General features: G+C 41.9%; 1 protein-coding gene across 1 annotated transcript in view; it reads right to left on the bottom strand.

Moving 5' to 3' along the window:
* The window catches only part of LOC126252513 (synaptic vesicular amine transporter-like), a 119,848-nt gene that overhangs the window by 50,720 nt on the left and 46,794 nt on the right, over positions 1-22,334 (bottom strand). The window contains exon 6 of the mRNA XM_049953409.1: positions 1,172-1,212. Within this exon, the coding sequence (XP_049809366.1) occupies positions 1,172-1,212 (41 nt within the window). The remainder of the gene's footprint in view (positions 1-1,171; positions 1,213-22,334) is intronic.

The following is a 22,334-nucleotide window of genomic DNA, read 5'->3' as shown; positions in this document are numbered from 1 at the left end:
GAGGTCATCATTAAAAATTCTGTGCAAGGTTGTCTGGGACACCTAAGGTAGTCCCACAGAAAGGTGACGTAAAAATTCACCCCTTATGCGAGGTCTTGTGTATGACCGACAGCCTGCTCCACCTCATCCGTACGATATTCACCAATTGCACGACCAATTTATTTTTTCAGGCCCATGAATGCCACAGAGTTTATGAGGAATTTCTAACGCTTTATGACATTTTCACTGATAAATCAAGTCAGCGGTCCTAATTCACCCTCTATGGGGTTGTTTATTTTCATAGACGTTCAAAGTCTTTACTAGACACAGAGAAAAGAGCAACAGCGTGAAAGACTCTGTGTATGTCGCTCTGGGAGCGCGAACTAATCGTCATGGGCAGCTAAATTCTCTACCTGACGGATCATTATGCTATATACATATTGTACGCGATCCATTTGGTTATACTCTGGCACCTTACAAATAAAATATACAAAAATTAAATGTACATAAAATTATCAAGACAGGTAAACAATTTATCTTTTGCACAATACATCCCATTCATTTGTTAGTATTTATTAGAGGAATAGAAGAAGATGAAAAGAGGAATGAATTTAGTTTCCTTGTTAGTAGTTAAGCTATCGGATATTTTGTAACACTGGGTAAAATATCAAAGGTTTTCGTATCACATCCTTCATCTAAACCGAGGAAAGCTTACTGAACAGATGTGAAGTTAAATGTTTTGCTGTAGTCTTTTACTTGTAGGCAATACCTACCTTTCGAAACTTTGTTGCCTTATTCAGGAACTTCTCTCACAGAATAAAATAACTGGGATCTTAATTTTGCTACGCCTATCTACACAGGTGGCACCGTATATTATTCATACTTTCAGAACAAACACTCGTCTTCTAGGATGACTTACCACAGAATGTCATGCAGTCAGACGTTAATGAAAGACAGTACGAAAAACATTTTTTTAGCTTGCCGACAGATTTTCTTGGCGAACGTGCCATGGTACTTGGTTTTAAGGTACTGCTAGCTGCCTTATGTTCGAGATCTGAGTAAAATGTACACTCATTAGTGCGTGAGTTACTGTCTTAAAAAATAAAAAATAAAACGTTACACGTAGTAATGTCATCATTTCTGTTACTGTAGAGAATAGAGTGCTCTTTTACTGTATATATAATTTACTTACCTCTGGAGATACCCGGAGGTCCATATACAGGAGCTGCAACACTGGAACATCGAAAAAACCTTGGGTTAGACATAGCCTACAGACTACGTTTAAGGTAATGCACTGAAGGTTTGGTGGAAAGATAATGGTACGAACTGTGTGATGTTGGACCAGAGTACGAACAGAAGAATTTTGTATGATGTGCAATCACTCGTTCTTAAGGAGAATGTCTGTGTAGATGTAAGAGAGATCCTGATGACTCTAATCCTATCAGGTTAAATAAATCAGTGAGTAAATTAAATATACACTCATGCTCATAAATTAAGGATAATGCTGATACATGGTGAAACAACGCTCTAGTGGGCGGTTTGCGGGTTTAAATCGCCTCGGGGTATGACCACGCAGTGCATTTGACCTGCGTTCGTCGCACAGTGGCGCTGGCAGCAATCCACATACGCAGAGGTGTGTTGGTGCATGTCAGAGTACGGTTCAGCGAGTAAGTGTGCAGACGTGCTAATGGTGGTTGTGTGTTGAAAATGGCTCAAAGAACACATATTGATGACGTTACAGTGGTGGGGGGTACAATTCTAGGGCGACTGGAGGTTGGTCAAACACAGCGGATCATAGCATGGGCCGTCCGTGTGCCACAAAGTGTGATATCAGGATTATGGCAACGACTCCAGCAGATAGGAAATGTGTCCAGGCGCTACAGTACGGGACGTCCACAGTGTACAACACCATAAGAAGACCGATGTCTCACCATCAGTGCCCGCAGACGGCCACGGAGTACTGCAGGTAGCCTTGTTCGGGACCTTACCGCAGCCACTGGAACAGTTGTCTCCAGGCAAACAGTCTACAGACGACTGAACAGAGATGGTTTATTCGCCCGGAGACCTTCAAGGTGCGTTCCACTGACCCCTGGTCACAGGAGAGCCCGTGAAGCCTGGTGTCAAGAACACAGTACATGGTCATTGGAACAGTGGTCCCAGATTATGTTCACGGACGACTCCAGGTATTGTCTGAACAGTGATTCTCGCCGGGTTTTCATCTGGCGTGAACCAGGAACCAGATACCAACCACTTAATGTCATTGAAAGGGACCTGTATGGAGGTCGTGGTTTGATGGTGTGGCGTGGGATTATGATTGGTGCACGTACACCCCTGCATGTCTTTGACAGAGGAACTGTAACAGGTAAGGTGTATCGGGACGTAATTTTGCACCAGTATGTCCGCCTTTACAGGGGTGCAATTGGTCCCACCTTCCTCCTGATGGATGATAATGCGCGGCCCCACCGAGCTGTCATCGTGGAGGAGTACCTTGAAACAGAAGATGTCAGGCGAATGGAGTGGCCTGCCTGTTCTCCAGACCTAAACCCTATCGAGCACGTCTGGGATGCTCTCGGTCGAAGTATCACTGCTCGTCTTTAAACCCCTACGACACTTCAGGAGCTCCGACAGGCACTGGTGCCAGAATGGGAGGCTATACCGCAGCACTGCTCGACCACCTGATCCAGAGTATGCCAACCCGTTGTGCGGCCTGTGTACGTGTGCATGGTGATCATATCCCAAATTTATGTCGGGGTACATGCGCAGGAAACAGTGGCGTTTTGTGGCACGTGTGTTTTGGGACGGTTTTCTCAACTTATCACTGATACCGTGGACTTAAAAATCTGTGTCGTCTGTGTTCCCTATGTGCATATGCTGTTTGTGCCAGTTTTGTGTAGTGCCATGCTGTGTGGCACCATATTCCGCAATTATCCTTAATTTATGATGGTTCAAATGGCTCTAAGCACTATTCAACTTAACTTCTGAGGACATCAGTCACCTAGAACTTAGAACTAATTAAACCTAACTAACCTAAGGACATCACACACATCCATGCCCGAGGCAGGATTCGAACCTGCGACCGTAGCGGTCGCTCGGCTCCAGACTGTAGCGCCTAGAACCGCACAGCTCCTTAATTTATGAGCATGAGTGTATAAGCTGGTCAGGTATCTGGCAAGCAGGGTGAGGCGCTGCAGTGTTAAGAGTCTGGACTCGTGGTCTTGAGAACGGGGGTTCAAATTTCCGTCCTGCAATCCACATTTTCTATGCTTTCTCCAAACCACTAAATGCAATGTTTCATTGAATGAGGCAGAGCCTACTTCCTTTCCTAATCCTCTTCCATCTAGGCTGGTGCAAACTACGAAATGAACGGTTCAGCACATAGGTACGATCAATGGCGGAATACGGATGGCTATAAAGCAATAAAAAAGTGTTAGACGTCAGAATCGGTTCGCCCTCAGTTTGTACAGACTCTTTATGTGACATTCACATACTTCGGGCAATTTGTAATTTCTGTGTCTTCAAACGAAACTTTCTGCGAATGTGGTAAAAAGAAAAGTGCGCTGTGTTTCAGAAACGCAGTCAACTACACATTTCCATAAAAGCCGTATTAAGCAAGTTCACATGGCGAAGGAAGAAACGTCACATAGCTGCCAGTAATAATAATTCAGTGTGGCTCAAAAGTCTGATGCATGTCTTCCAATTGGACGCTACGTCGTCCATTTCCCTGTCACAAACCCACCCCAATAATCGTACACGGGAAATGAGACTACGTTCTAATGTGGAATCTGAACTACCAGCCGTTCCTGAAAAAGCTTCACATCATTGAGAAGTGAAGGAAGGGCAAACCCAAACTGCAATATTTTATGGTCCAAGCTAGATTCCATCCTGCAACCTTTCGGTTTCCAGGCATGCGCTTAACCACTACATGTCCAGGTCCGACATCACTACGAATGAGACCATGCCTTGTGAAGACATGGGAGTCAGCATCACGTGAAATTCTAAAAGAATCAAAAAAAATGATGCGGTTAAAGCTCACATTAGACAAGAAGCTGTAGGAAAGCTGTGCCATAGCCGTCAACTGTTTTCTTTCATATAAAGTTGTCGAAATAATTACCGTTAGGAGAGAAACTGAGTTTCCACACAATAATTAACGAAGTATTTTGTATTAGAGTTCGCTCATTTGGGACTTCTGCCACCTGTGGAGTATCGAATGTAGTGTGGCTTTCTAATGTAGGCTCAGCGCGACTTAACACTTCATTGTATTATGTAGGCCTCATGTGACCGTGTATTGAACGTTACGGGCTACACAGTTTTCAAACTTACGTGCCATCGTCAGATTTCAACAGTTTAGTCATTATCAAACAACATTCATATGTAAGATATAGCGACACATATAGAATGCAAATCAATCCACCAGCTCAGTTGTGCACCACGTTACAAACATCAACGTGGTATTAAGAGAGTAATTTTGACGTTGGTTGAAGAAATATAAGTTTTCAGTAATGACGTTAGTGTCTATTGTAAGTGACTCCACATATGGGCTGGTGGATTGATTTGCATCACGTTACATACAGATTATCTGAATGGATATATATCTTCCATCAAGCACGTTAGAAGTACCTCACAAATGAAACCTGATTCTTTTCACTGTAAGGTAGATCGACTTTTTTGAGCTGTGAATTACAATGAGGTTCCTGTACAGTCTCTGATCGGGATTTATGAGCCGATCACGGTTGTCATTACGAACTATTCAGGTCTTGTGTTAGATATTATCTCTGTTAGAGCCAGTACTTCTCCTTCAAACAATTTTTCAGTTGTCATTGATAATATTCCATTTTAGTCTTCTTCTAGGGAAAATTTCTAGCGCTGCCTTGAACCGCTCTTGAGTAATCTACCTGGTAGTCAGATTCACTGTATACTGAGGTGCCAAAGGTCATGGGATAGCGATATGAACACATACAGATGGTGGTACTATCGCGTACACAAGGTATAAAAGGGCAGAACATTGACGGAGCATACCCCCCTCCCCCTTCACTTTTCCTCTCCTTCCCCTCCCCCCCCCCCTTCTTTCCCGTCATCTGACCAGTTTCCCCCCACCTGCTCTCGGGTGTGGTATGTCATATTTGTGCCAACTTTTTAGTGCAGTGTTTAAGTGAGTGTTCAGTGTTGTGCGTCTTTCCACAGTGTTGCGAACAGAAATCATGCTGTCGCTGGGTGTGCATTTTATATCTTCTGCTTCCTGTGTATTTTATTAGCATCATCAACCCTGTGTTTTATGTTTTAAGCTCCAGAATTTTCTGCCATTTTACCTTTAAGTCACCGATTTTATCGCCAACTGTTATTATTTTTTATTATCTTCATCTTTTTCAAACAAATTCTGTAGGCTGAAAAGCGGCGTAATAAGCTGCTGCCAGCCCGCCCCCCTTTAGGGGGAATCGAAACTCAATAAAGGAAAAAAAAAATGAAACGGAGCAGTCATTTGTACTCAGGAAATTCACGTGAAAAGATTTACGAAGTGATTAGGGCTGCACGACGGGAAGTAACAGACTATGAATGCGGAGTGGTAGTTGTATTAGATGCATGAGACATTCAGTTCCTATAACCGTTAGAGAATTTAATATTCCGAGACCCACAGTGTCAAGAATGTGTCGAGAGTACCAAATTGCATTACCTCTCACCACGTACATCACAGTGGCCGACGGCTTTCACTTAACGACGGAGGGAAGTGGCATTTGCGTAGAGTTGTCAGTACTACCAAGCAACACTGCGTGAAGTAACCGCAGAAATCAATGTAGGACGTACAACGGACGAATCCGTTAGGACAGTGCGGCGAAATGGGGTGTCAAGAGGCTACGGCAGCAGACGATCGTCGCGAGTGCTTTTGCGAGCAGCACGACATCGACTGCTGCGCCTGTCCTGGGCTGATGACCATATCGGTTGGACCCTAGACGACTGGAAAACAGTGGGCTGGTCAGATGAGTCCCAGTTTCAGTCGGTAAGAGCTGATGGCAGGTTTGGAGTGTGGTGCAGACTCCACGAAGCCGTGGACCGAAGTTGACAAGGCATTGTGCAAGCTGGTGGTAGCTCCACAATGGCACGGACTGTGTTTACGTGGAATGAACTGCATCCTCTGCTCCAATTGAACGGATGACTGACTGAAAATGATTATACTCGGCTCTTTGCAACAATTCATGGACTTCACGTTCCCAGACAAAATGGAAATTTTATGGGCGATAGTGTGCCATGTCAACGGATCACAGTTGTTCGCGATTGGTTTACAAGAAGATTCTGGACAATTAGAGCGAATGAATTGGCCACCTAGATCGCCCGACATGAATTCCACCGAACATTCATAAATAATCGAGAGGTCAGCTCGTGCACAAAATCCTGAACCGGCAACGCTTTCGCAATTATGTGTGGCTATAGCGGCAGCATGGCTCAATATCTCTGCAGGGGACTTCCAACGACTTGTTGAGTCCATGCTACGTTGAGATGTTGCACTATGCAGGGCAAAAGGAAATCGGACACAATATTAGGAGGCATAAATCACTTTTGTTACCTCAGTGTTATGTTCTGGTACGTGGTCATTCCATTTGTAATTTAGTGTGGTTCAAACATACGTTGTGAGCAGTCCTCCGTAATGTGACGTCATGTTGTATTGAGATGCTGAGGGACATCCTCGCAGCAAAAACTGGTATCAGTGACTGTGCGCTATAGTTCCTGGGGCAATCGGCGATAGTATACTAGTGTGTAAACCGTATCTAACGATTTGAAAGACGGCAGCCACAATATTCTTATTCCTTCTAGAGTCTTGGTGGAGTAGGTGGTATTCCTTTAAATAAAAGTCTTGAAAAAATGTTAACGGAAAGAGTAACTACTTACACACTGAAGCATACCTATACATTAGGTTTTAGCAAAGAATGTAATACTTTCTAACGCGTCTTTATTACAAGTCCGGACATCAGTAGTGTCGAAGCTCGATAATGTACGGAAGCCTTACAGCTGGCTTCGAAACACATCGTGTGCTTTCGGCCAACTTCCTTAGAGGCGTAACTACTGACCTATTTTTATGAAATGATTTGCACAAGGTATTCCATGCTTGACCAATATCGTACCTAACTACTTCGCGCAAATATCCACAAGCACATCACACGCCAGATAACATTGCGAACACTCACATTCTCGTTCTATAGCTCCACTGGACTCAGTTCTTTATGCTAACGCTGTGTACGGCACTGCGCAGGCTGGCCGGGTAAGATGGTAAAGTGATTAGCACATTGTACTCTCCTTCCGAAATAGCGAGGATCAAATCCCGGTCTGCAATATAGATTTCTGTTTTCAGTCTGTAAACAGATTAAGACGAATGGCGGACTGGTTTGCGTTCGAAAAGGACACGGAAGTTTTACTTCCTCATTCCCGTACTCTCCAAGCTTGTACTCTTCCTCTTTAATGACGTTGTTGTCAACGGGACGATAAACACTAATCTTCCTACCTTCCGAACCGTAATAACGCTTGTGTGTGGCAGTTTCGAGAACATCTCACTTAACTTGTGTTCTCTATCGTAGTGCAAGTTAAAACATTATGCTTAGAGGATAGTACTAACAAGGGAACATTCCCACCTGTAAATACGTGACTTTAATGAAACTTGGCGGACATGCAGAAGGTAGAAATAGTGCAGCGAATATTATTTTGTTCTTGCTCGATTTCAGTTTTAAGGGGTAAAACACACATCGAAAAGTAATTTGGCATATTACGTTTAGAGTAAATATCTTCGGAACAATTATATGTAAAAAAGTGTTTCATAAAGAAGTTGGTATGTAATTGACGCTCTTGAAAACAGTATAATGAGCTTTTGTAATAATTTGAAATATTGCGAAGCAGCCCAGCGCCATTAATTAATTTTGAAAAATGAAAACAAAGCTTCCACGTCACATCCATCCACTGGTTTGCAGAATATCATTTTGGGGAAAATAATCTGTGTACAATACACTGTCGGAGTATTTTTGACTCTTCGAATTAAAATATCTAAATGTTCATTATTATTCTAGTTACCTGTCTTACTTACCTTGTTTTATGTTTTAAATTGTTATTTTACGTTTTAAATTCATGATTTTTTGTTTACTATTTCAAATATGAGTATTTTGTTGAATGAAAAGTACAATTTACTCATTAATATGATACAGAATCATTGCAATAATTATCTGCAAAGAAATGGTTAAAACACAAAACTTTTTACACCATGTCCATAAAATGAACGAAATTTCTTCACATAATACACAAGACGGGCCACACAAAAACACGAAAAAATTCAGTAGGGTTCTAAAATTGTGGCTGGCGATCCTCTAAATATCCTGAATTGGTAAAGACATATTTTAGGACATAGGAAAACCTCGACGAAGAGAAATGCTATGTACTAGTGACTGCAGTTTGATTATATTGCTTCTCAAGTGGAGACTGACATAGTCATTCAGCAGAACTACATCTGCAAATCTTCCCGCGAAGTTCTCCCAGCATCGATAGCTATACAGGGTGTTACAAAAAGGTACGGCCAGACTTTCAGGAAACATTCCTCACACACAAAGAAAGAAAATATGTTATGTGGACATATGTCCGGAAACGCTTACTTTTCATGTTAGAGCTCATTTTATTACTTCTCTTCAAATCACATTAATCATGGAATGGAAACACACAGCAACAGAACCTATCAGCGTGACTTCAAACACTTTGTTACAGGAAATGTTCAAAATGTCCTCCGTTAGCGAGGATACATGCATCCACCCTCCGTCGCATGGAATCCCTGATGCGCTGATGCAGCCCTGTAGAATGGCGTATTGTATCACAGCCGTCCACAATATGATCACGAAGAGTCTCTACATTTGGTACCGGGGTTGCGTAGACAAGAGCTTTCAAATGCCCCCCTAAATGAAAGTCAAGAGGGTTGAGGTCAGGAGAGCGTGGAGGCCATGGAATTGGTCCGCCTCTACCAATCCATCGGTCACCAAATCTGTTGTTCAGAAGCGTACGAACACTTCGACTGAAATGTACAGGAGTTCCATCGTGCATGAACCACATGTTGTGTCGTACTTGTAAAGGCACATGTTCTAGCAGCACGGGTAGAGTATCCCGTATGAAATCATGATAACGTGCTCCATTGAGCGTAGGTGGAAGAACATGGGGCCCAACAACAACGCCTGCACAAACGTTCACAGAAAATCTGTGTTGATGACGTGATTGCACAATTGTGTGCGGATTCTCGTCAGCCCACACATGTTGACTGTGAAAATTTACAATTTGATCACGTTGGAATGAAGCCTCATCCGTAAAGAGAACATTTGTACTGAAATCAGGATTGACACATTGTTGGATAAACCATTCGCAGAAGTGTACCCGTGGAGGCCAGTCAGCTGCTGATAGTGCCTGCACACGCTGTACATGGTACGGAAACAACTGGTTCTCCCGTAGCACTCTCCATACAGTGACGTGGTCGACGTTACCTTGTACAGCAGCAACTTCTCTGACGCTGACATTAGGGTTATCGTCAACTGCACGAAGAATTGCCTCGTCCATTGCAGGTGTCCTCGTCATTCTAGGTCTTCCCCAGTCGCGAGTCATAGGCTGGAATGTTCCGTGCTCCCTAAGACGCCGATCAATTGCTTCGAACGTCTTCCTGTCGGGACACCTTCGTTCTGGAAATCTGTCTCGATACAAACGTACCGCGCCACGGCTATTGCCCCGTGCTAATCCATACATCAAATGGGCATCTGCCAACTTCGCATTTGTAAACATTGCAGTGACTGCAAAACTACGTTCGTGATGAACACTAACCTGTTGATGCTACGCACTGATGTGCTTGATGCTAGTACTGTAGAGCAATGAGTCGCATTTCAACACAAGCACCAAAGTCAACATTACCTTCCTTCCATTGGGCCAACTGGCAGTCTATCGAGGAAGTACAGTACATACTGACGAAACTAAAATGAGCTCTAACATGGAAATTAAGCGTTTCCGGACACATGTCCAAATAACATATTTTCTTTCTTTGTGTGTGAGGAATGTTTCCTGAAAGTTTGCCGTACCTTTTTATAACACCCTGTATGTCCAACCTTTGCCGTCGACTGCTACGGTCGCAGGTTCGAATCCTGCCTCGGGCATGGATGTGTGTGATGTCCTTAGGTTAGTTAGGTTTAAGTAGTTCTAAGTTCTAGGGGACTGATGACCACAGCAGTTGAGTCCCATAGTGCTCAGAGCCATTTTTTTGCCGTCGAGTCTTTTCGGATGACCAGATGAAAGAGTTCCTTGTCCTCAGGTAGTACGCACAAAACGGTTTTTCACAATCACCACTCCAAGAGTCTAACGATAACACAGATTTTCCTCCCGTACTGGCAAAGAAAACTGATGTCAAATATCCTTTGCCGTCGTCAGACGTTGTTGTTGTTGTGGTCGTCAGTCCTGAAATTGGTTTGATGCAGCTCTCTATGCTACTCTATCCTGTGCAAGCTTCTTTATCTCCCAGTACCTACTGCAGCCATCTTCCTTCTGAATCTGCTTAGTGTATTCATCTCTTGGTCTCCCTCTACGATTTTTACCCTCCACGCTGCCCTTCAGTACCAAATTGGTGATCCCTTGATGCCTCAGAACATCTCCTACCAACCGATCCCTTCTTCTAGTCAAGTTCTGCAACAAACTCCTCTTCTCCTCAATTCTATTTAATACCTCCTCATTAGTTATGTGATCTACCCATCTAATCTTCAGCATTCTTCTGTAGCACCACATTTCGAAAGCTTCTATTTTCTTCTTGTCTAAACTGTTTATCGTCCATGTTTCACTTCCATACATGGCTACACTCCATACAAATACTTTCAGAAAAGACTTCCTAACACTTAAATCTATACTCGATGTTAACAAATTTCTCTTCTTCAGAAACGCTTTCCTTGCCATTGCCAGTCTACATTTTATATCCTCTCTACTTCGACCATCATCAGTTATTTTTCTCCCCAAATAGCAAAACTCCTTTACTACTTTAAGTGTCTCATTTCCTAATATAATTCCCTCAGCATCACCCGACTTAATTCGACTACATTCCATTATCCTCGTTTTGCTTTTGTTGATGTTCATCTTATATCCTCCTTTCAAGACACTGTCCATTCCGTTCAACTGCTCTTCCAAGTACTTTGCTGTTTCTGACAGAATTACAATGTCATCGGCAAACCTCAAGGTTTTTATTTCTTCTCCATGAATTTTAATACCTACTCCGAACTTTTCTTTTGTTTCCTTTACTGCTTGCTCAATATACAGATTGAATAGCATCGGCGAGAGGCTACAACCCTGTCTCACTCCCCTCCCAACCACTAATTCCCTTTCATGTCCCTCGACTCTTATAACTGCCATCTGGTTTCTGTACAAATTGTAAATAGCCTTTCGCTCCCTGTATTTTACCCCTGCCGCCTTCAGAATTTGAAAGAGAGTGTTCCAGTCAACATTGTCAAAAGCTTTCTCTAAGTCTACAAATTCTAGAAACGTAGGTTTGCCTTTCCTTAATCTTTCTTCTAAAGTAAGTCGTAGGGTCAGTATTGCCTCACGTGTTCCAACATTTCTACGGAATCCAAACTGATCCTCCCCGAGGTCAGCTTCTACCATTTTTTCCATTCGTTTGTAAAGAATTCGTGTGAGTATTTTGCAGTTGTGACTTATTAAACTGATAGTTCGGTAATTTTCACATCTGTCAACACCTGCTTCCTTTGGGATTGGAATTACTATATTCTTCTTGAAGTCTGAGGGAATTTCGCCTGTCTCATACATCTTGCTCACCAGATGGTAGAGTTTTGTTAGGCCTGGCTCTCCCAAGGCTGTCAGTAGTTCTAATGGAATGTTGTCTACTCCCGAGGCCTTGTTTCGATTTAGGTCTTTCAGTGCTCTGTCAAACTCTTCACGCAATATCACATCTCCCATTTCATCTTCATCTACCTCCTCTTCCATTTCCATAATATTGTCCACAAGAACATAGCCCTTGTATAGACCCTCTATATACTCCTTCCACCTTTCTGCTTTCCCTTCTTTGCTTAGAACTGGGTTTCCATCTGAGCTCTTGATATTAATGCAAGTGGTTCTCTTTTCTCCTAAGGTCTCTTTAATTTTCCTGTAGGCAGTATCTATCTTACCCCTCGTGAGATAAGCCTCTACATCCTTACATTTGTCCTCCAGCCATCCCTGCTTAGCCATTTTGCACTTCCTGTCGATCTCATTTTTGAGACGTTTGTATTCCTATTTGCCTGCTTCACTTACTGCATTTTTATATTTTTTCCTTTCATCAATTAAATTCAATATTTCTTCTGTTACCCATGGAGTACTACTAGCCCTCATCTTTTTACCTGCTTGATCGTCTGCTGCCTGGACTACTTCATCCCTCAGAGCTACCCATTGTTCTTCTACTGTGTTTCTTTCCCCCATTCCTGTCAATTGTTCCCTTGTGCTCTCCCTGAAACTCTTTAGAACCTCTGGTTTAGTCAGTTTATCCAGGTCCCATCTCCTTAAATTCTCACCGTTTTGCAGTTTCTTCAGTTTTAATCTACAGTTCATTACCAATAGATTGTGGTTGGAGTCCACATCTGCCCCTGGAAATGTCTTACAATTTAAAACCTGGGTCCTAAATCTCTGTCTTAGCATTATGTAATCTATCTGAAACCTTTTAGTATCTCCAGGGTTCTTCCATGTATACAATTTTTAAAACCACGAAAAGGACGGTGGTCTGTAAGAAAAAAAGCGTTGTGAGTTTCTTACCTGAGGATAAGTAACTTATTAAGCTGGTGATCCTAAAAGGATCGACAGGATAGGTACAGTTGGTGACAGAATTTACGAGACCCCTCGCCTCATCGTCATCCTGAACTACATATTGTACTGTATGTTAACACAGGATAACATGTAAACAAACGCAAGGCTATCAAAATATTCTCTACAGAAGTGAAGTCGAAAGGCTATCCGAACACTGTCAGACTGTTTCAGGTAATGTGAGAGACTATATTGCTGCTGATTTATTTATCATTTACATTTATTTGTTTTGTTCAACAATCTAATGAAAAATAGTTATTTAGTATGAATTGCACTAATAAAAATGAATTACAAGTTATCACTGTAACGTTATGAACAAAAATTTTATCAAAACGAAGTATCCCAAATTGTAACGAATTAGCAGGATAATGACACCTTTCGGCTTGGTAACCGTCTGTCTATACATTCAGACGAAAGTAATACCGAAGTAGCGTTAGAGGACTACCACGAAAGTATGCAAACGTAGCAGTAAGCGTAGATACCTAAAACGAGTGGTCTAGCGGTTCTAGGCGCTCAGTCAGGAACCGCGCGACTGCTACGGTCGCAGGTTCGAATCCTGCCTCGGGCATGGATGTGTGTGATGTCCTTAGGTTAGTTAGGTTTAAGTAGTTCTAAGTTCTAGGGGACTTATGACCACTGATGTTGAGTCCCATAGTGCTCAGAGCCATTTGAACCATTTTGAACCTAAAACGAAATCCAGCTAACAAATCATTCAGTGCCACAGTTATGTCAGTACAAGTGACAGAAGCAGAAAAAGCAGGAACAAACAAGTGTTCAGCTAGTAAGTTTATCACTTGTAGATAAGTGGGGTACAGAATCAAGGCAGGGAGAAAACGTACGGGGGAGAACGTGTCTTAGGATTTCTTTACTGACTGTCGATCTGTCTGCTAGTGACACTTTTACGGAGGAGGTAAAAATCTTGTCTCCATCGAGGTTAGAACTGAAAACTAAGGCACTCTTCCGCTTGAAGGGCACAACCTTTACAGTTACATTAGTATAAAAATGGTACAAATGGCTCTGAGCACTATGGGACTTAACGACTGAGGTCATCGGTCCCCTAGAACTTAGAACTACTTAAACCTAACTAACCTAAGGACATCACACACATCCATGCCCGAGGGAGGATTCGAACCTGCGACCGTAGCGGTTGCGAGTAAATTAGTATACAACTGCGTCAAACAGGCTCCCTTGTTGTCACAATGATGACCGAGACAGAATTCGCAGTGTAAGTAAATGGCGAAGTAATCTGCATTTTCTGTTGGAAAGAGCTTCCTGGACTCAAAACCATTTATTTGCCACCTCTATATGAAGGGCTTATTTCAATAATGGTACAAGTCTATTACCTCCACTTTTCTGCCTATAATGATTCTGAAATTAATGATCCAAACAAACAGAAAGAAAGGTTCATCTCTAGCAAGAAGCTATATGCTTGAATATTTCTGGTATCTCAACTGCAGATTTTTCAGCGCTCCTTTAACTTTAGGACACTGTATCTCAAAATGAACAAAAATGGACTTGTACCGCTATTGAAATAAGCCCTTCATATCATCTCTTAACTGAGACTTATTCGGATTATTTCATCTAAAAGACGATAAAATATCGAACGAATTTCCCAGAATAGTTCTGAACCGAACCAGGAAGTAAATCGACGGTCACATATTTGCCACACATAATCTACAGTGTTGCCAATTCTTCACCAGACTAGCGACAGGCATAAAACGGTTGCTCAGCCAGTGTGAATCTTGAGCTGCCTGTCACAGGGGAGGTTCACCCATCAAAGACGCGGTAGCGTCAGCTGCCACGGCATTAACTGGAAGGATGAATACATACTGTAGGCCAATAAGTTTTATTCGTATTTCTGTAACTATGATTAGGGCCTCAGGCGTAGTTACGAATAATATCTAGGTGCACCGACTGCAACACAAACATCATAAATAAAGGCCAGGGAAATTTTTTTTTATCGTTCTGCCGTACGTTTTCTATTTTATCCCTTAAGCAAACTCGCCGAACTCTGTTTCTGGCAATGAAATATTGCGAGAACACCATGTTTCCTGCATGGATTTCAGCCATTTCCCGAGACTATATCGTACAAGGAGGAGCCGCAATAGGTCGCCCTTTGACACAGTCGATACTTCGCTTAGTGAAAGCAGGCCGGAAATACAGGGAGACTTATTTCGTATTAGGTGCCAATATTCAATAGTTTTCGGGAAAGTGACAATCAAAGTTTGGACGCTACTGCATCAGTAGGCACACATGGCTTTTCAGCTAGCAAGTTGCTAGGGCAGTGACTAAAAGCAGAGCTTCGAATTTTCGTGCTCCATGTTAAAATTCATTTTTAGGATTTTTTATTGTTTTCATGGAAGTATATGAGATTAATGACATTAATATTTCTATGAAATCGAGAAACACAATCAAATTAATTACAAAATAAATCAGCATTTACAGATATTGTTAAAAGTAGATGTTATTATCACAAATTTTACAGCCGGCCGGGATGGCCGAGCGGTTCTAGGCACTACAGTCTGGAACCGCGCGACCGCTACGGTCGCAGGTTCGAATCCTGCCTCGGGCATGGATGTGTGTGATGTCCTTAGGTTAGTTAGGTTTAAGTAGTTCTAAGTTCTAGGGGACTAATGACCTCAGAAGTTAAGTCCCATAGTGCTCAGAGTCATTTTTGAGCATGTAAGTAACAGTAATCGAATATGAAAAACATAAATTATAGTGTATTAGTTTCTGCTTTGAATTTTGCTTTTATGCGTCAAGAGACCCAGTGTATACTGAAGGGTGACAGCTATCATAAAAACGTTCAGACCACATTAAATGGCAACCTCACCACCAATGTGTGATGGCACGTATGTGACATCCACATTCTTTAATGTGAATATCATTACGAAAAGCAACTTCGTTAACTTAGAGGTAAAGTGGTCGCCCTTCAAGCTTTCAATTCTAGTCTCGCTGGAGACAATACTGTTACCTCTCGTGCGAAAGAGCTGTCAGCAGGCAGGTCGACAATCAGTAAAGAAATCCTAAGACAACTTCTCTCCTCAACTTTGTCACTACATTGATTCTGTACCTCGAAGATCTAAAGGTGAAAAACTTGCTCAATTGCACACTTATTAATGCCTCCTGTTTTTGCTTTTGTCAATTGCGTTGGCATAATTGTGGCACTGAATGATTTGTGGGTTTTGTTTTGTATGTCTACTCCTACTGCTACGTTTGCATACTTTCGCGGTAGTCCTGTGACGCTACTTCAGTATTACCATGGGCTGAACGTATAGACAGACCGTTTCGAAGCTGAAAGGGCGTATTATCCTACTAATGTGTGGCGGTTTGGGGGATTCCATTTTATTAAAAAACTTTTCGCAACGTTGTCATTATAAGTTGTAATTCGTTTGTATTAGTACAGTTCATACTAAATAGTGATTTTCGTAACTTTATTGAACACAGCAGATAAACTTAAGCAATAAGTAAATCAGAAGCAGTACGGTGGTTCCATGAACCGCCAGGCACGTAAATGTGATTTGCAACTGACAGTGTTTGGATGGTTTTCCGAGGTCATGCCCATATTTTGGTAGCGTTTAGTCTTCTTGCAAATTATACTCGTTCAACAAGCAGTAAGGCAACGTATTTCAGAATAACGATGAGGCGAACTGTCTCGCTAAATATGTCACTGACTGTAGAGCCGTAATACGTATACGACTTTTGATGCTGGAAGAAGTTGATGAGAAGATTTTCAGATTCCGTTAGGCTGAATCATTGTGATGTCAGTCTCCACTTGAGAAACTATATAATCCAGCTGCAGTCACTAGCACATAACACTTTTCTTCAACAAGGTTTGCCAGTGTACTGAAATAAGCCTCATGAAATTTTAGTTATTTAGAGGATCGCCAGCCATAATTTGAGAATTGTGCTGAATTTTGTTTTGAATAGCTTTTTCTATTGGGTGTACTATGTGAAGAAATTTCGTTTATCTTACGTGCATGGTGTGAAAAAAGTTATGTTTTAAGCATTTCCTTAAAGATAATCATTACTGTAATGATTCTGTATCATGTTACTGACTTACTTAATATTTACAATTAACAAATAGGACACATGTGAAATGATAAACTAGAAAGAGAAGAAACTTGAATTTAGACCGTAAAAAGATTTAGGATCTAAAACAAAAATAAGTAAGACAAATAATTAGAATAATAATGAACGTTTATATATTTTAATTCTGTATGTTGAAAACATTTTCAAAATATCAGATTATTACAAAAGTTTATTATAGAGTTTCCAGCGTTAATTTCATTTCAGCTTTTGCATGGAACACATTTTTACGTATCACGGTTCAAAGATATTCCCTCTGAACATAATATGCCACATTAGCTTTTGGGGTGTTTTTTACCCTGTGCAAAAATGAAAATTTGGGATTGTTCCCTTGTAAGTCAAATGAAATGAATAAAATGAAGTAAAGTAAATCTAAACTGAGGGACAACCTGTCATAATATCTTCTTCAATAAAAAAATAATCGTTATAGATAAGATACCGACGTAACTCAACCTTCCCTCATCATGTTTCATAATCAAATGCACTCGTATATTTTATACAATGTAATGTTAAGATAAACAAAACGTGCCACTTGCCGTCCCTCATCCCTGCACAGTTAGTTTAAGTTAAAAATTACGTAATGAAATTTTTTCGATAGTTGCTCAAATGCAGCTTCTTAAAAATTTTAACACCAATCAAGACTAAAGGATGTAAATGAAACTCTAAAGTAAGGTAGCCTATCTTTTTACAGGCAATAATGGAAAGTTCTCAGATGGAAACAGGCAAGGGTTGCCTAGGGAAAAGACGGCAAATCATAGGGTTGTCGCAATTGTATGTTTTGACAATAGAATACGAGCGTGTGGCGTGACAGAGAAACGCTGTTCATAGAAACCTATATAATAGATAAATACAGAGTAGCAGTCACCGAGTTAAAGTTTTCATGTCTCATTGTAATAGAGAGACAAATATACTACACTGCTGGGAATCCATTTTTGAGTAAATTATACTTTATTGACAATTATAATTTAAACAATACCACTAATAATAACTATTATTATTATCAGGCTGTGATGGCTTCGGTTACACAGCTTGAGGCCGCAGTGGATGGGCACCACTGTTGTGGGCCGGCCGTGGGGATCCAACGGACGCCCAGCACGTCCGAGTCCTCCGATCGGTCCTCACCGGTGGCCACCCCAGTTACTGCTCGCACTGAGGTTGACCCCTCACCTGTGGTCGAGTGGGAGGTCGCCCCGGGCCGTAGCAGGCGGCGAAAGATTTCCCAGGCGGCCGAACGCAAGGTTTCCTCGGTTTGTCTGACAAACAGGTTCCAGGTACTCCTCTGTGACTGACATTGTCGCTGAGCCAGATGCTGTCGCCTGTCGTGTTTCAGGGGAAACCTCTCAGCCTGCAAGATCCGGACAATCACAGAGGGTGGGATTATTGACAGTTGGGAGCTCCAACGTTAGGCGCGTTATGGGGTCCCTTAGGGACATTGCTGCCAAGAAGGGAAAGAAAATCATTGTGCACTCCATGTGGATACCGGGTGGAGTCATTCCCGATGTGGAACTGGTCCTCCCGGATGCCATGAAGAGCACAGGGTGCAGCCAACTGCAGGTGGTTGCTTACGTCGGTACCAATGATGTGTGCCACATTGAATCAGAAAAGATTCTCTCTGATTTCTAGCGGCTAACGGAAGTGGTAAAGGCTGCCAGTTTTGCTTGCAAGATGAAAGCAGAGCTGACCATATGCAGCATAGTCGGCAGGACCGATTGCGGACCTCTGGTACAGATCCGAGTGGAGGGTCTGAATCAGAGGCTCAGACGGTTCTGTGACTGTGTAGGCTGCAGATTCCTCGACTTGCGCCAAAGGGTGGTTGGGTTTCAGGTTCTGCTGAATAGGTCAGGCGTCCATTATACGCAAGAGGCGGCTACACGGGTAGCAAGGGCTGTGTGGCGTGGACAGGGCGGTTTTTTAGGTTAGAGGGTCTCAGGAAAACACAAGAAGGGCTTCAGTCACAAAGGGTGCAGGCTGAACACAGGAAGAACGTAGATACAGGAACCATAGGTATAACAGTTGTAAACTGTCGAAGCTGTGTTGGGAAAGTACCAGAGCTCCAAGTAGAAAGCACTGATGCTCAAATCATTACAGGCACTAAAAGCTGGCTAAAGCCGGAGACTAGCTCAGCCGAAATTTTTGCGAAGAACCTAACGGTGTTCCGAAAGGATAGGCTAAACACGGTTGACTGTGGCGTGTTTGTTGCTGTTAGAAGCACTTTATCTTGTCGCCAAATTGAAGTAGATAGTTCCTGTCAGTTAGTATGGGCAGAGGTCATTCTTGGCAACCGGAATAAAATAGTAATTGGATCCTTTTACCGGCCTCCCAATTCAGATGGTACAGTTGCTGAAAGGTTAAAAGAAAACTTGAGTTTGATTTCAAACACGTACCCGACTCATGCGATTAAAGTTGGTGGTGACTTTAATTTACCCTCGATAATTTGGCGATAATACATGTTTAATGCCGGAGGTACGCATAAAACTTCATCCGAAATTGTGCTCTGAAAATTATTTCGAGCAGTTACTTCATGAGCCCACGCAAATAGTAAACGGTTGTGAAAATACACTTGACCTCTTAGCAACAAATAATCCTGAGTTAATAACGAGCATCAAAATGGATATACAGTTTAGTGAACTCATAGTTGTCGTAGCGAGATTGAATATTGTATCCCCCAAATCCTCCAAAAATAAACGAAAATTAAACCTACTCAAAAAAGCAGATAAAAATTCACTTGACGCCTTCCTGAGAGACTATCTCCATTCCTTCCAAATTAACGATATAAATGTAGACAAGATGTTTCTTGAATTCAGAGAAATAGTATCGGCAGCAACTGAGAGATTTATACCAAATAAATTAACAAACGACGGAACTGATCCTCCTTGGTACACAAAACGGGTCAGAACACTGTTGCAGGAACAACGAAACAAACATGCCAAATTTAAACAGACGCAAAATCCCCAAGATTGGCGAACTTTTACAGAAGCTCGAAATTTAGTGTGGACTTCAATGCGAGATGCTTATAACAGTTTCCACAACTAAACTTTGCTTCGAACCTGGCAGAAATTCCAAAGAGATTCTGGTCGTACGAGAAGTATGTTAGCGGCAAGAAAAAATCAATGCCTTCTCTGCGCGATAGCAATGGAGATACTATCGAGACAATGCTACCAAAGCAGAGCTACTAAACACAGCCTTCCGAAATGCCTTCACAAAAGAAGACGAAGTAAATATTCCAGAATTCGAATCGAGAACAGCTGCCAACATGATTAACGTAGAAATAAATATCTTCGGATAAGTGAAGCAACTTAAATCACTTAATCAAGTCTTCTGGTCCAGACTGTATACCAATTAGGTTCCTTTCGGAGTATGCTGATGCATTACCTCCATACTTAATTATCATATACAACGGTTCGCTCGACGAAAGATCCGTACCTAAAGACTGGAAAGTTACACAGGTCACATCAATATTCAAGAAAGGAAGTAGGAGTAATCCACTTAAATACAGGCCTATATCATTAATGTCGATATGCAGCAGGATTTTGGAACATATATTGTGCTCGAACATTACAAATTACCTCGAAGAAAACGGTCTATTGACACACAGTCTACATGGCTTTAGAAAACATCGTTCTTGTGAAACACAACTAGATCTTTAATTATATGAAGTGTTGAATGCTACTGACAAGGGATTTCAGATCAGTTCTATATTTCTGGCTTTCCGGAAGGCTTTTGACACTAATACACAAGCGGCTTGTAGTGAAATTGCGTGCTTATGGAATATCGTCTCAGTTATGTGACTGTATTTGTGATATCCTGTCAGAGAGGTCACAGTTTGTAATAACTGACGGGAAGTCATCGAGTAAAACATAAGTGATTTCTGGCGCTCCTCAAGGTAGTGTTATAGGCCCTTTGCTGTTCCTTATCTATATAAACGATTTGGGAGACAATCTGAGCAGCCTACACTACGCTTGGCCGTCCTCCTTTAGAATACTGCTACGCGGTGTGGGATCCTTACCAGATAGGACTGACGGAGTGCATCGAAGAAGTTCAAGGAAAGGCAGCACGTTTTGTATTATCGCGAAATATGGGATAGAGTGTCACTGAAATTATAGAGGATTTGGGCTGGACATCATTAAAAGAAAGGAGTTTTTCGTTGCGACGGATTCTTCTCACGAAATTCCAATCACCAACTTTCTCCTCCGAATGTGAAAATATTTTGTTGAAACCGATCTACATAGGGAGAAACGATCACCACAATAAAATAAGGGAAACCAGTGTTGGTATGGAAAGATGTAGGTGTTCGTTCTTTCGACGCGTTATACGAGATTGGAGGTAATAGAGAATTGTGAAGGTGGTGGGATGAACCCTCTGCCAGGCACTTAAATGTGATTTGCAGAGTATCCATGTAGTTGCAGATGCAGAAATAATTATGTTGTATAAAGGGTGATAAAAACTACAACCTTTCCGGCAAGAATCTGATTTGGAGCAAATACTATAAATAATATTATTAAATGGCTAGGCTACACGTACATAAATTTCGCAATCAACTGTCTAGCCTTTGCGGATGATATAGTGATTAGCCGAGCGGTCCAAGGCGCTGCAGTCATGGACTGTGCGGCTGGTCCCGGCGGAGGTTCGAGTCCTCCCTCGGGCATGGGTGTCTGTGTTTGTCCTTAGGATAATTTAGGTTAAGTAGTGTGTAAGCTTAGGGACTGATGACCTTAGCAGTTAAGTACCATAAGATTTCACACACATTTGAACAATTTTTTGATGATATAGTGATTTTCTCAGATTCCGTTGATAGATAAATGAAGCAACTTACCCAAAAGAATTAGACGTCAGAAAAGGAGAAACTAAGCAAACATAAATATTTATACATGTAGATAAATGGATACAACCTAACCTACCCGAGAAGGAAGCCATCGTATCACACATTAGCAAACTAGAAATGGCCTGTCAACTAACTAAATGAGTCTACACAAGAGACCGATGTTCGTAAATGCCAGAATTAGACACTACTTGCCCTGCTATTATACTGGTGGTCGTACATGCGGCAGAGACTTTTACAATGAACAAAGGTCTATTGAAGAAACTTGAAGCCAAATAAAGGAAGATTTGAGAAAAAATCCTGGATGCCATCAGGGAAGGCGTCAAAACTATGAACTATACAAACACATGGAGAATGTGCCCAGAAAGGGCTACTTTCAAAATAAGAAAACCAAAGGGGCATCGATCACAGAAGTGAAGTCGAGAAAGGTCTACGAGAATTGAAATTTATCCTGAAGATATCCCGGAGCGTGATCCCCTTAAGGAAAAATTACGAACGGACAAACGGTTCCATGAAAAGCCGAAGCTGGAAACGGAGGAGGTGTGGACAGAAGAGAGAAAAGAACAATTCTGAGAAGAATGCATGAGCATTAGGCGGCAGTTAGAGCTCGGAGAAAGACGCACTT

Source organism: Schistocerca nitens, chromosome 4 (assembly GCF_023898315.1).
Source record: "Schistocerca nitens isolate TAMUIC-IGC-003100 chromosome 4, iqSchNite1.1, whole genome shotgun sequence".
NCBI classification, from domain to species: domain Eukaryota; kingdom Metazoa; phylum Arthropoda; class Insecta; order Orthoptera; family Acrididae; genus Schistocerca; species Schistocerca nitens.
This window is presented reverse-complemented; position numbering and strand designations above follow the sequence as displayed.